At 44.2% G+C, this 12,641-nt stretch overlaps 1 protein-coding gene across 2 annotated transcripts; it reads left to right on the top strand.

Moving 5' to 3' along the window:
* Positions 1 to 711: 711 nt before the first annotated feature.
* GSG1 (germ cell associated 1) lies at positions 712 to 12,547 on the top strand. 2 transcript variants are annotated; one of them, XM_063396143.1, is made up of 7 exons: positions 712 to 772; positions 4,847 to 4,933; positions 5,073 to 5,391; positions 7,913 to 7,960; positions 10,017 to 10,169; positions 10,288 to 10,399; positions 11,609 to 12,547. In XM_063396143.1, the coding sequence occupies exons 2-7, from the start codon at positions 4,871 to 4,873 to the stop codon at positions 11,919 to 11,921; spliced, it is 1,008 nt and encodes a 335-aa protein (XP_063252213.1). In that variant the 5' UTR covers positions 712 to 772; positions 4,847 to 4,870; the 3' UTR covers positions 11,922 to 12,547. The 2 variants fall into 2 exon arrangements, with proteins under 2 accessions (XP_063252213.1, XP_063252212.1); XM_063396142.1 differs by lacking the exon at positions 712 to 772 and adding an exon at positions 2,671 to 2,956.
* The last annotated feature ends 94 nt before the right edge of the window (positions 12,548 to 12,641 follow it).

A 12,641-nucleotide genomic window follows, 5' to 3' on the forward strand; every position in this document is an offset into this window, starting at 1 on the left:
GTTGAATATGTCCCTTTGGGGCAGAATACACCCAAGCCAGAGTGTAGATGGTGATAGAGCCAGGATAAAAATGCATCACTTGTCAATGCTCAGGCTTTTTTAGAGTTGGTTATCTCCATGGTGGTGCTGTGCAAAGATTTTGGGGGTTTGTGCATATTGTTTCCTTGTTTTGTTTCTGTAAGTCAAGCATTTGGCTGTTTGCACAGGAAATCAACTGCTGTCGGCATTTACTTCAATGGGCAAATTTTAAATGAGTCACCAGGGACTGGCTGCTGCTGAGTTCAAAGAGAAAGAGACATCCAAAAACTCTAGCCAAGCCAAATTATGGTGGGAAATATCAGATACAAAGAGGAGAAAACTGGAAGCACAGCAGGGTGAAACAGATACAGCTTGATTTTCATGTGTATAATAGGTGAGATTGAGGTGAGGTTAATAGACAAAACAACAACAACAACAAAAACAACCAACCAAAACCCAAACCAAAACCAGATAAAATCCCCATAATTTTGCAAAGGGCAGTTTGTTGAATATCAGGAAATGTGCACTGGTGTTGGTGTTCTATGAGTTATGTGCAATAATCTGGGGAAATTTAATGTGATATTTGACTAAACATTGTGAAAATTGTTAGAAAGAATAGTTTCATGCAGGGCAGAAGGTGAGCAAAAGCTAAGCTCCTGCAATCATTATTCTTTTTTCTTTTCCCAGGGATTTCAAGTGTTCCCAGCCTGAGATAACTCCAAGAGACAGACCCACAGTCCATTTCAGAATCAAGGTAAAGAGTTTGTGTTCATAAAAATGTTAAAAAAAAAGGGCGGGGGGAGGAATTTCAAGGGAAGGAATGTAAATCTAAACTTAGGTGTTGCTTCCCTCCAGCATATAAGTGAGCAGGAGAGACTCCCGAAAAGAAGCCTAGAGAAAGATTGCCATCTTCTGGAAGGATATCTGCCATTGGTCAGAATACTAAATGTGCTATAAGCATATTTTTTAAACCATAGCATAATTCTGAATAATGTATTTCCCAGCACAAATTCTTATCCATATAAAACTAATTCAGTTTAATTTCATTGATATATATGCCATGAACCTAGCTTTAGAAACTGACAGAGAATCTTGGGTTTTAATGATCCTCTAACCAAGCTTAAAATCAGGAAGGTGTTAAGGGTTATCAGTAGAGATGGACTTTATCTATTCTTCAGCTTGTAAACCAGGTGGGGCTTTTTGTGTTGTTTTGCTTTTTTAAAATTTTGTTTTATTTTAACTGAGCATTTAGAAGTTAAATTTAACATGTCCAGGTGTGGATAGACTGAGAAAAAGAAAGAAAAGGAAATCATCCTCCTTTTAAATGGCATCAGCTGTTGTTCTACCTACTTCAGTAAATTAAGTATATCTGTTTCAAGCAGAACCTTTTTATTAATGAAAAACCTGCAGGCAGTCCATGGAGTTCAGGGGCATTTAGCATTGTTTTCAGTTAGTCCATCTTAAAAATGCTTATCTATATTAGAGGAGTTTATGCAGCGACTGGGATTAAAATACCCAGAGAGCTACTGCCCATTCTGCTCAGGGCAGGAAGGATCAGGAGCCTGGGGTGGCACAGCCCAAGAACTGACCCGTTTGCTGCCCGTGCTGCGTGGGGCTGTCACTGGCTGTGCTCACCCAGAGCTGTTTCTGCACCTGCCCCCAGCCTCTGGGCTCTGGTGTTGGACACAGGGGATGGGAATGGATGGACCACTGTCCATCTCTGTCTTGGCAGGAGGGAATCTGCCTTGTTCTCTCCCAGTGGTGGTGTGAGCTTCACCTTCTTGGCATTGGGCAATGGGCTTGTGGGGAAGACAGGATGCATATTCCTTTGGGATGCTCCCCTCCCTTGCAGTTTGGTTCAGTGCAGCTCTGCTCCATGGCATCTAGTACATTCTCATGAGAGGTGATGTCCTTCTTACTTTTCATGGGTTTGATACCACACAGGTATTTTGAGAGCCTTTAAACTTTCGGGACAAGAGCTCAGAGTGGACTTCGTGTGAATGTGAATCGCTGTCTCATCTTACTAGGTTCCCAAATTCATCCAATGTGAACCATCTGGGATTCCCAGTGACCTTCACATTTTGGTAAAAGCTGACATTACAAGTGACGCTGACAATCTACCTCATTCTCCTATGCTTTGACTATTGGCTTGACTTGTGGCTGTTTCAAAAACCTACTTTGTGGTAGTGATGCCATGGTGTCAGTCTGCCACTCAGCAACTCTTCTTCCAGGGGACTCCTTTTGGCATCAAATTTCCAGTGCCCATGAGGAGAAATGCATTGGTATCTTTTGAGGGACTGAAATCCTCAGTCCTCAGAGCAGATACAGTTGCATAAACTTTCCCCATTTTTTTTATTCTGCCGTTTCTGCAACTATTAGGTGTGGGCAGGAAGATATCCTATGACTGGGATGAATTTGGTCTTTGCCATTCTGCTGAGACAGTGCACAGTGCAAGAGGTGACGTGATGTCAAGGGTGCTTGCAGTTTCCAAGCTAAGGTTACTCCTCCCCTGCAGCATTGGCCAAAGCTGCCATCTTCCTCCATACAAGCCCCCAAATAGCTGCCACATGGGGGTGGCTGGAATCTTTCAGTGTTTTAAAGAAACTTTCTACTCATTTAATGCAGGTCACTCTTCCGCACTTAATCCCAACCCGCAGCACCAATCGCTTCCCATATAATCTCCCAGAACAGCTGTGCTGTGATTGCATTGTGGATTACAAAATGTCCATTTTCCACAAAACAGCTGCTGATCAGAAAGATAGCATTTAATAATCACTGGTGAGGTGAAGAAGGAGGGGACCAGACAAAGTAGGAAGAGATTTTGCAGCGATTTGGTTTCTTGGAGGATATAGAGATGAATAAAACACCAGACAAAGCATGAGTCCCACTTCTGTGCCGTTCATCGAAATTAACAGGACTTCAAAGACTTGCTGCTAAGGTAAATTCAACTATCATTCCTAGATATTATGGTTGGCTATTATCAGTGAGTGCTTGGCTTTTGTGGGGGGAAGCTTTTCTAACAATATTTTCAGGAAGTGTTTCAGATTTGCTTCTCATTCCATATGTCTTCTGCATCCTTGATCCACTTCCTGCTTCTGACTCATTTGTTTCTTGTATTTTTTATGTCTTTTCCTTAGTATTCTTCTTGAAATTATGTGGCATTTCAACTACTGTCATAAATCAACCAGAGAGAATATTTTTCCTACTATTGAGGATTTAAATTAGAAAGATGGTTTTTGTAAACATTGTGAGTGGATTTTTTTGTTGTTGTTTTTGTTGTTAAAAAGATTAGCAACACAAAATCTGATATCAGAAAATCTTATAATTAAGAATGGATGAAAAACTGAAAAACTTTGTGTGCTGAAGATTTCAATTTACAGGTGAAAAATTACTTTTTTGAGAAGAGCAATTTTGTCTGTTCTTTCCTTCTCAGTCGTAAGCCAAATTTTCCACCAGAAAAACTTTCAGTGAGAAGTTTGCCACTAATCTTAGACTCTTCCTAGTAGGTGTCTGCTCTGTGAAAATGGTGATATTCAACATGCCTTCAAATCATGAAAGCCATTAGTTATGACATCACTAAGATGTTACTGTCTCTAGGGTGCAGAAAGAAATATCCTAGTGAAGAGACAAAAGAAGCCAGGTTATGAAACAATACGGGAAAATTTCAGGATCTGAGTATTTTCTTGCTTTCAATGAGTGTTTTTGGGGTCAGGCACTGTTTTGTCAGTGTGATGAGATGCTAATAAGATCCTGCTTTTCAAGAGGAGCTTCAGCACCTTCATGTTGACCATGTCTCCAAGCTTGCTGGTTAGCAGAAAAAATGACTCTAACTGCACCACTTTTGTCTGTGGTGCAGTCACAAACAACGCAAAGCTGGGTCTTGTACTGTTTCTTTATAATGATGTCCAGAATGCAGAATGCTGGGTCTTTCTCACACATTCAGCGTTGCATGAGTCAGCCAAAGTTAAGTGAAGAGGACCAGCAGTAGGCAGCATCTGTGCAAACTGAATCTATTCATGGGTAAATAGATTTTCAGAGTCATAAATAGGAAAAGGTGGGAGTATCTGGATGAAGTTGTGCCAAACATAACGGAGTGCCACATGGGAAGAGACATGCATTGATTACATGAAAGTTGATGTGTGGGTAGATGGCATCTAATCAATCTATGGAGCGATATTTTGGGGTTCTCAGGAGTCAGTGCAAAGTTTTGCAGGAACCCTAAAGTCTTCATCTTCCCCCTGAGTGAGAAAGACCCTGATTCACAAGCTGCTTTCTGAATTACTTGCAATGATGAGATGAAATCAGTAGGAATGTTTGTGGCAGTGTTCACTCTTACAGGAAAAAAACCCTTTGGCACTTTGTGTGAAAGCAGAGATGCTGTCATCCCACCACCCTACCAAATTTTTGATGTGCAGATGAGAGCTCAGATGGAAGGTGCTGCTCTGTGGCTTGTACTTAAGATGCCAGATATGGATAGCTGGGTGTCCTCTCTGAGCTGGTCACTGCTTTGATGTGTGACCTTCAGTGATATGGGAACATTTTCCTGTCTTTTCGCACTGAGAAATCACTGTACTCTCTACCTCCCTAGGTACAGTAATGAACTGCTTGAAAAAGTGTTTTGGGACACTTGGCAGCAAGATTTCTCATTTAGTTAGAGAGAGTATTCATTGTATTTCATGTAAAGGCAGCACTTGGAATTCAGGGAAGCTGGTTAACAGTTCCTCCCTGTCATCTCTGAGACGGATGAATGTGATGTTCCTTTCATTTTGCTCATGTGCTCAGACACCTCAATGCACTCAGCCCTGCTATGTCGCACTCTCTTTCTCAGTACAGATATTTGACATACTTTGAAATGGTTGAAGCTGACCTATTGGTCCACTGCCGTGGCTTTCAAGAAATGGTTCTTCTATGCTGGGTGAGCTGTTGGGATGTTGTGAGGAGGGCAGAGTGCTCATAACCCCTCCCCATGGATGCATGCTGGGAAAAGGTGGGATTCATAAGGCTGTGTGGGACAAGTGGCCAGTGTGATGGTCTCTCCTATTTGCATGTTGTAGATGGAGCTGCTGAAGGGACTGCCACTACACCGTACTTTCCTGGCTGTCATCCTGAACCTGTTGGCTCTCACCCTCTCCACCACAGCCTTGCTGGGCAGCTACTGGTGCACCGGGACCCAGAAAGTACCCAAGCCTTTGTGTGGGAAGAGCAAAGCCTCCCAGTGCGTGGGTGTCCCTGCACCATCTGATGCAGATGCAAGCAATGTTTCATCGGAGGACACAGTGCATTACAGCTGGGAGACTGGAGATGACCGCTTTGCCTTCAGATACTTCCACACCGGGATGTGGCTTTCCTGTGAAGAGAGCATGGAAGGGCCAGGTAGTGTGTTGCTCAGGCAGCCACCACTTATTGCCTTGTATTTACTCCACAGAAGTTTGAAACTGAAAGGTGGGAGGCTGAGAACAGTTGGAAAATCTTCTTCCTTTTCCTAGATGGTATCAGCCCTGTGCACTGGTGCGGTCGATATATTTCTGTCCTTCACTGGAATGTTCACAGAGCAGGGAAATGGAGAATGGTTGTCTCTGGTGTGCCCTTTGGTCTGGAAATACGGGCTGTGAAATGCAAGTGATGGTGGTGACGGCAGTGACTTTATGATGGCACTGTTCATCCTGATGGGAACTTCCATGACCCCCCTTTCCCTTTCCCTTTCCCTTTCCCTTTCCCTTTCCCTTTCCCTTTCCCTTTCCCTTTCCCTTTCCCTTTCCCTTTCCCTTTCCCTTTCCCTTTCCCTTTCCCTTTCCCTTTCCCTTTCCCTTTCCCTTTCCCTTTCCCTTTCCCTTTCCCTTTCCCTTTCCCTTTCCCTTTCCCTCTCAGTTCCTATACACAACTTACTTGATGCTCTTTGGGGTAAATTTGTGCATGTCCTCTCAGAAATTTAAGTACCATGATTAGATACAGAGAAAACCTGGAGGATCTGAACCCAAAAGGAGCCAAAGCTAGGAGGCAAATTAGCCTGAGGATTAGAGTTGCAATATTGTAGGTTTTTTTAGTTTTTATGATATTGTGACAGGTTTCCTTTATGATTTTTAACCATGTGGGACTGCACTGTAAATCCTAAAGTGCCAGATACTGGTTGTGCAACCTGTACTAGAACCCTTTGGTGCTTCCCTTCATCCTTGGCTTGTTCCTGTCCAGATCTGCTCAAGTCCTTCTGCTGGAACCTGTGCCATGCCAGCACAGGTGTGTGCTCTGCAGTGCTCAGATGCTCTTTAGTGCCTGGCACACACATCAAGGATCACAACTAATCCAGAAGGTGGTCAACACAGATATTTGTATCTAGAGTGGTGAAAGTTACTTTCATCAGGGCCATTCCCCTGAGCCCACAACACTGTCTTCAGCTCTGCTCAAGTACAAATGTCTCACCCTCTAACCAAGCCATCCTTCCAGTATAGTATTTTTCATCTCTTTTGCTGCCAGAGTTTGAAAATAAATAACTGGTGAAGAAAACCAGACAGAAGGAGGGGTTGGAGCAGAAGGGAATGCTTGAAACTCTCATGTCCTAACAAGTGGGCTGCTTTTTGTTTTGAGCATTTCCAGACAGGCTGTGGAAGGAGATGTGTTTATTTAGGACTGGTTTGGGGTGCATTGTGTTTCCATGATGCTTGTGGGAATGAAACTACATCCCTCGACTGATTCCTTTAAACAACTTTTCTGTCCACTGGGCAGTCCTGGAATAACCCTAATGCCTGAAGGAACACAGAGAGTATCTGAATCTGTATTGCAGCAGAACACAGGATAGAGCACAGGGTAAATGCACAGTCCAGTCTCCTCTTCCTGTAAATCAAGTGCAACCCACCCATTACTGTGTATATTTAAAGCAACTGCATAGATGATAAAAACAAGAAAAAAGGGACTACACTGAACAAAAGGAGTGTGAGCCGAGCTGGAGAAAGGATTTCATTATTCAGGCTAATCTCAGGATCAGTTTAGATGAGCCATTACTGAATATCCTCATTAAAGTTCTAGGTGAAGTAGCAAATTACAAGTTAATGAGAACTGCAGATGGCACTAAACTGGGTAGCATCCTGAGAGCTCTGGATGACAGAAGTAACACAGGAGATTTGGAAAGATTAAAACTGGGGATAGAAATTAAGAAAATGAGATTCTTACATGAAGCAGAAATGTCTGGGAGAAAATACTGTGCAAAGTGGAGGAGAGGACCCTCAAATGCAGTAATGCAGGAATGCAGCATGCAGGAACAGACACTTACAGATAATAATGATAGACCCTCAGTTCAGACAGTAGTTTGCACCTGGCCAACATAAAAAGCCAAAGCAAATAATAACACAATATGCTGAAATAGCATGCCTAAAATGTGAGGACCAAGGACCATATTTCTGTATGAGTCTCTGTCACAGAAGGGGGACTTTCACTTTTGCCATGAAGTATTTCACTTGGGAAGTTCTTTTTTTGCTTTCTTCTTTGAGAAGCAGTGCTGGAAATGCTCTTCTGAGATTAGGGTGTGTGGGAATTCAGCAGAAGTGTTGGATCTGCAGTCTGTTATAAGCTACACCCTTAACACACCTGATCATCAGTAATGTCTAATGAGTAGCAACTGATTTTTGTATTCAGCAGAGGCTAGTAAGATTTATGATCTGCTGAAGTTTTTTTCTGAAAAGGCCATTTCTAGTTTTGCAGACAAATGTTGCCTTCTTGTCCTTTGCCTCAATGAAGGTCTGGAAAGATAGTCAGAAAAAGACCAGAAGGGAGAAGATATGACGGGTAGATTCAGGGATGAGTGGATGTATGCACTGAAAAAAGAGTGAGATGAAGAGATTTTCTTTTCCTCTATGTTCCCTGCATTGTTTTATAAACTGAAAGCTTTGATTTTGTGTTTCAGAAGAGAAATGCCGCAGCTTTATTGAACTTTCACCACCAGCAGAGAGAGGTAAGAGCAAATCCCTGTATTTCACTGTAGCTGTACAGTGTGCCTCCTTGGGACAGGGGACAGAGGCAACATTTTGCCTCTATGGGGAGGACAGCAGGGTGAGTCAGGAATGAAGGAAGGAAGAGCCAGGAATGAAATCCTGTCCTTGTGGTTGCTAAAAGAGCAAAGATTTCCTCCCAGATGTTCGCATAAACGACTGCCATTTGTGAACTCAGAGATAGAAACCTCAGATTCCCTCCAGTATGAAGTAGGATTTGTCTCACGTAGTAAGTTGCCTGGTCTGGGGTTATCATCTTGCTGAAATAAAGGGGAAGAGGACGGATGCAGCTTCAGGGCAGTCCCTTCCACACAGGCTACATGTTAACTCAGTGTTTCAGTTTTGGGGTCTAATACAAAGAATCTAGAAGCTGAATCACCTCATTTTGTTAAGTGAAAAGGGCATCTGAAAGTTATGCTTTCAAGGTCAAGTCCCTGCCTCATTAAATACAAAACTACATTTGGGTAGGAGAGATCACCCCTCCTGTCATTGTCACATGTTTCAAATCACCCTGTGAGTAGCGTTAGTATACTTTGTATAAGTATATACAGTATAAAGTATAAGTATACATATCCTACAGAGATTCTGCTTAATGAAGGCTTTTCAGTTGGTGTGAGTTTGCTAACTATTCCCTCAGATGGAGGCTGGCAGCAAGTCATTTCAGAAGATGTTCATTTGTGAAGGGAAAGGCCTGGGGTGAAGAGCCTGTGTCAGCATTCATACCCTGAGAGCAAGGGCATAATAAATGCTGGGGATTTGCAAGTGCCATTTTCACCCCTTCCTGCACAATTTATCATCTTAGCATGACTGGTGCAGGTGCTATTGTGTAGCCGGGCTAGCACTGGACAAGGTTTTGTGACTGCTGATTGTGGGATGGGCTGGCTGAGCTGGGCAGAGCAGCTCCACAATATGCAGGCAATAAGACCAAATTACACATCATCAGTGGGAAGCCTGGACTCATAAGGAAAACGATGCAGAGGTCTCTGTGTATGTGTGGTGCCTGCAGCCTCCAGAATACTTTTGACAGTCTGACCTTAAATGAAATGTTCTGCTTGACTGTGCTGCAGCAAGCAAGCCAGCTCCTTTAAACAGGGAATGTAGCTCATCTATTTCTGCTAAAGAGCTGGGTGACTCTATGGCACTAATGATGTTGAGTATTCAAGTCAGTGCCACATTAATAAGGGTTTTCTTCACACTCTTTTTCCCCAGCTGAATGTCTCCTCTACAGCCATTAATAGTTGCTAACAGTAGTGTTCACAGTGCTGCTTCATTTGTCAGATTAATGTTTCTTCCTCAGTGAATCCTGTGCTTTTCCACAGCCTAGCATTAGAGTGCCTTTTATCATTCCCCTTCAATTCTTATTGCACAGCTGTAGAACTCAGGTCAGCTGTGGACTCTGGTATCACTTAAATCCCCCTCAAAATCCCAGCATGAATGTACCTGCACTCTGTTCAAGAAGCAGAGTGGTCAGTGTTACTGCCCTGGATCAACCTCAAGGAACGTACTTTCATTTTAATTGGGATTTCAGTCAGAAGTACAGGTCTGCAAGAGGCTTCCGGAATTCTAGAGGCCATGTGCCAGACTGTCATGGATGCACCATATAGTTCTTAACTAGTTGAGCCCCAGGTTAAAAGGTTGCTTTCATTGTTGTGATTAGAGCTCAGATGTGTTTGTGGCCAATCTGTGACCATTAGATTTTATGCTAATTGTCAACAGCTTCCCCTGTCTTTTCCCTTTTGCTTTCCTCCTTGCTATTTATGAATAATTCTGGCTTTTTTTACAGAGGGCATTTTAGTTCCTCTTAGCTCTGCAATGCTAGAGCAGCCCAGCCATTCTCTGTGACGGGCACTCTGTCCCCTACAGCATCCATTGATCCCTTCCTCACAGCCTGGGGAGACTGCTTTTGGGTGTTTGCTGTTTTCCTTTATTTCCTTCTATCCAAAGGACATCCTTTCAGGATTGGGTTGAGAGAGGGGAGTACTATTCCTTGAACATGGTTTCATCCTGTATTCCTGGCAGGAATCCTTTGGCTGTCACTGGGATCAGAGATGCTGTACATCAGCTTGCTGCTCATCAGCTTCATCCTCCTAATGGTGGAAATTCTGCATACTGGCAATCCTGTCTGTGGGATGAAGCTAAATGCCTTTGCTGCTGTCTCCTCAGTGCTGTCAGGTAAGTGTATTACTGTAGTCTGGAATCTCAGCACTGGAGAGGCTGCTTTTCCACTCAAGGCTGAAGTATGCTGCTCTGGCTCCTGCTGTAACTTCTTTGCTTTGTCCTTTGTGTCCAGGTCTCCTTGGGATGGTGGCACACATGATGTACACTCAAGTCTTCCAGGCAACAGTTAATCTGGGACCGGAGGACTGGAGACCGCACACATGGGACTATGGCTGGGCATTCTAGTATGTGAGCTCTGAAGTCACCTTCACGCCCCCAACCTTTAGAGCTTAGCCATGTTACTCGCTTCCTCCTCCTTTCTTGACCTTCTGTGTGTTCCAAAGACAGGTGTACCATGGTTCTCCTACTACTAATCTCCTGTCTTTGCCTCACCCTGGTGGCTGAGCTACTTAAATGAATAGCTACCAAAGGACTGGGAAAACAATGGAGTCACACCTAAACAATTGCCTTCAGCCCTGCTGACTAATTAGGCTTGCCCCTCTGCTGGTTTGCCCTGTTTGGTCTCAACTCTTCCCTGTGTGCAGAGGCCAGTGTCACACTTGTAATGATGGTCTCAAACACACCTTGTTTTTCTGCAATTTTAATGACTTGCATGCTGGTTTGGCATCTGCACTAATGAATGTTGGGTCAAAGGGCCTATTCCTGCAACACCAAGCCTAGATATGTGCCTAAAGACGTGAGCACAGCTCAGCTCCCAACCAGCAGTCACACCATCTCCTCCAGTGCTGGCCCAGCCATATAATAGCAGCTGCACTGGAGGTCAAGGTCATCTTAAGATGGTACTATGTGCAGGAAGGAGGGAAAGCGGGCAATAGACCACAGTGTCACTTGTGAACCAGGAAGAGGAGCTGCAAAAAGCAAAGTGGCTCAGTCTGCCTTTCTCTAAAGGATAAAGCAGCCAAACACAGCTGACATGACATACCTGACTTGAAAAACAGTTGGATGAGCCTTGCAGGTGCCCATGGAAAGTGCAGGTTGAATTTGCAATGCTGTATTGATGATGACCATATTGATTCTTAAACAGTCCAGTGCCGTGTGCCACCCGTGAACATCAAATGCCAGGATGGCAATTTGGTTACGCTCAGGTAGACAAGCCTCATGCACAGTAAGACACTGAGCAGCCCTGCAATACAGAACGTGCTTCCAAGCTGTGCTCCCCTGCTCTGACCAGTTGCAGATGTTCCTGGGGCTCTTTTCCTTGTATCACTCCCTTCCCTGTCATGGGGATGACCAATACTTATCCCACTGATCTAAGAAAGATCTTGTGGTGGGATAACCCCTCAGGACTGTAATGCTATGAGCCTTAGTCACTCTAGTTCATGTCTGTGCCCAGTAGGTTGTGCCTGGCAAATCAGGGAGAATTGGGGTGTGTCGTGGTGTTCTGTACCCTACATGGCTTTTCATAGCATGTGCTTCTTCTGTGTCTCTGGCAGCATGGCCTGGGCCTCCTTCACCTGCTGCATGGCTTCTGCTGTCACCACTCTCAATACCTACACCAAGACAATACTGGAGTTCAAAAGGAACCACATCAAGGGATATGATGGGAGCCTCAAGGATCACCCTCAGCACCACCAGTGCTTCATACAGCAAATAAGCAGCTACTATGAGCCCAAAGGCAAGGCCTTCCATTCAGTCTCTGAGGGAGTCGACTTCTACACTGATCTGCAGCAGAAAATACTACAGCGAGAACCAGAGCTGGACCTAGATGAAGTCTTGGGCCAGACAATCGGGGAGGATCGCTGTTAGGGATAAGTGTACACGGGCAGACCAGTGGGGTTTGGGAGGGACAAGAGCTCTGAACCAAGCACTAGCACGACTGTTAGCAGGTTTTGGGGAGCTCTTCCTGTCTCTAAAGGGAATGAGGAGGCAGGCACTTGGTCATGGCAACTAGAGTAGAAGTTTCGGGATCCTCCCTGGTCATATACAGTGTGATGGGTGCCCTAAACTGACAAGGGTGAAACTCGAGGGACATGCTGGTGCCAGCTGTCTCCAAGCACTTACAGAGTTGAGTCAGATGTCCTAATCCCAGTATTGCACTTGAGAACAGATAGTCAGCACCATCCAGATGGCAAATTGCACTGCTGGGTGGTGTCACACTGACTTTCCCTCCAGTTCAGTGCTATGGTGAAGGCCATCAGTGTTCATATTGATCAGCTGTCACCCTCTCTGAACACCTTGTTTATTCTTAATTTCCAGGCCCAAACTCTTCTCCCTGCCCCCAGATTAAAAGTCCTGGTGCAGTAGGAATAGGGGGTAGCTTTCAGACATTTCTCTTCTCTTTCCTATCTCCTACATGTTCCCTTCCTGCTTTTTGCCCAAAAATCTCCTGTTCTGAGATACTTTACTGTCTGTGTCTTTTTACTGTTTCTTCGCAACCTTTAAGAATTTGGCAGGACTTTTACTTTTTATGTTACTTCTATTCATCTGTTCCTTTTTGTCCATTGTAAAAATATTGCAAACAACCCC

Source organism: Prinia subflava, chromosome 4, assembly GCF_021018805.1.
Source record: "Prinia subflava isolate CZ2003 ecotype Zambia chromosome 4, Cam_Psub_1.2, whole genome shotgun sequence".
Taxonomy (NCBI): Eukaryota; Metazoa; Chordata; class Aves; order Passeriformes; family Cisticolidae; genus Prinia; species Prinia subflava.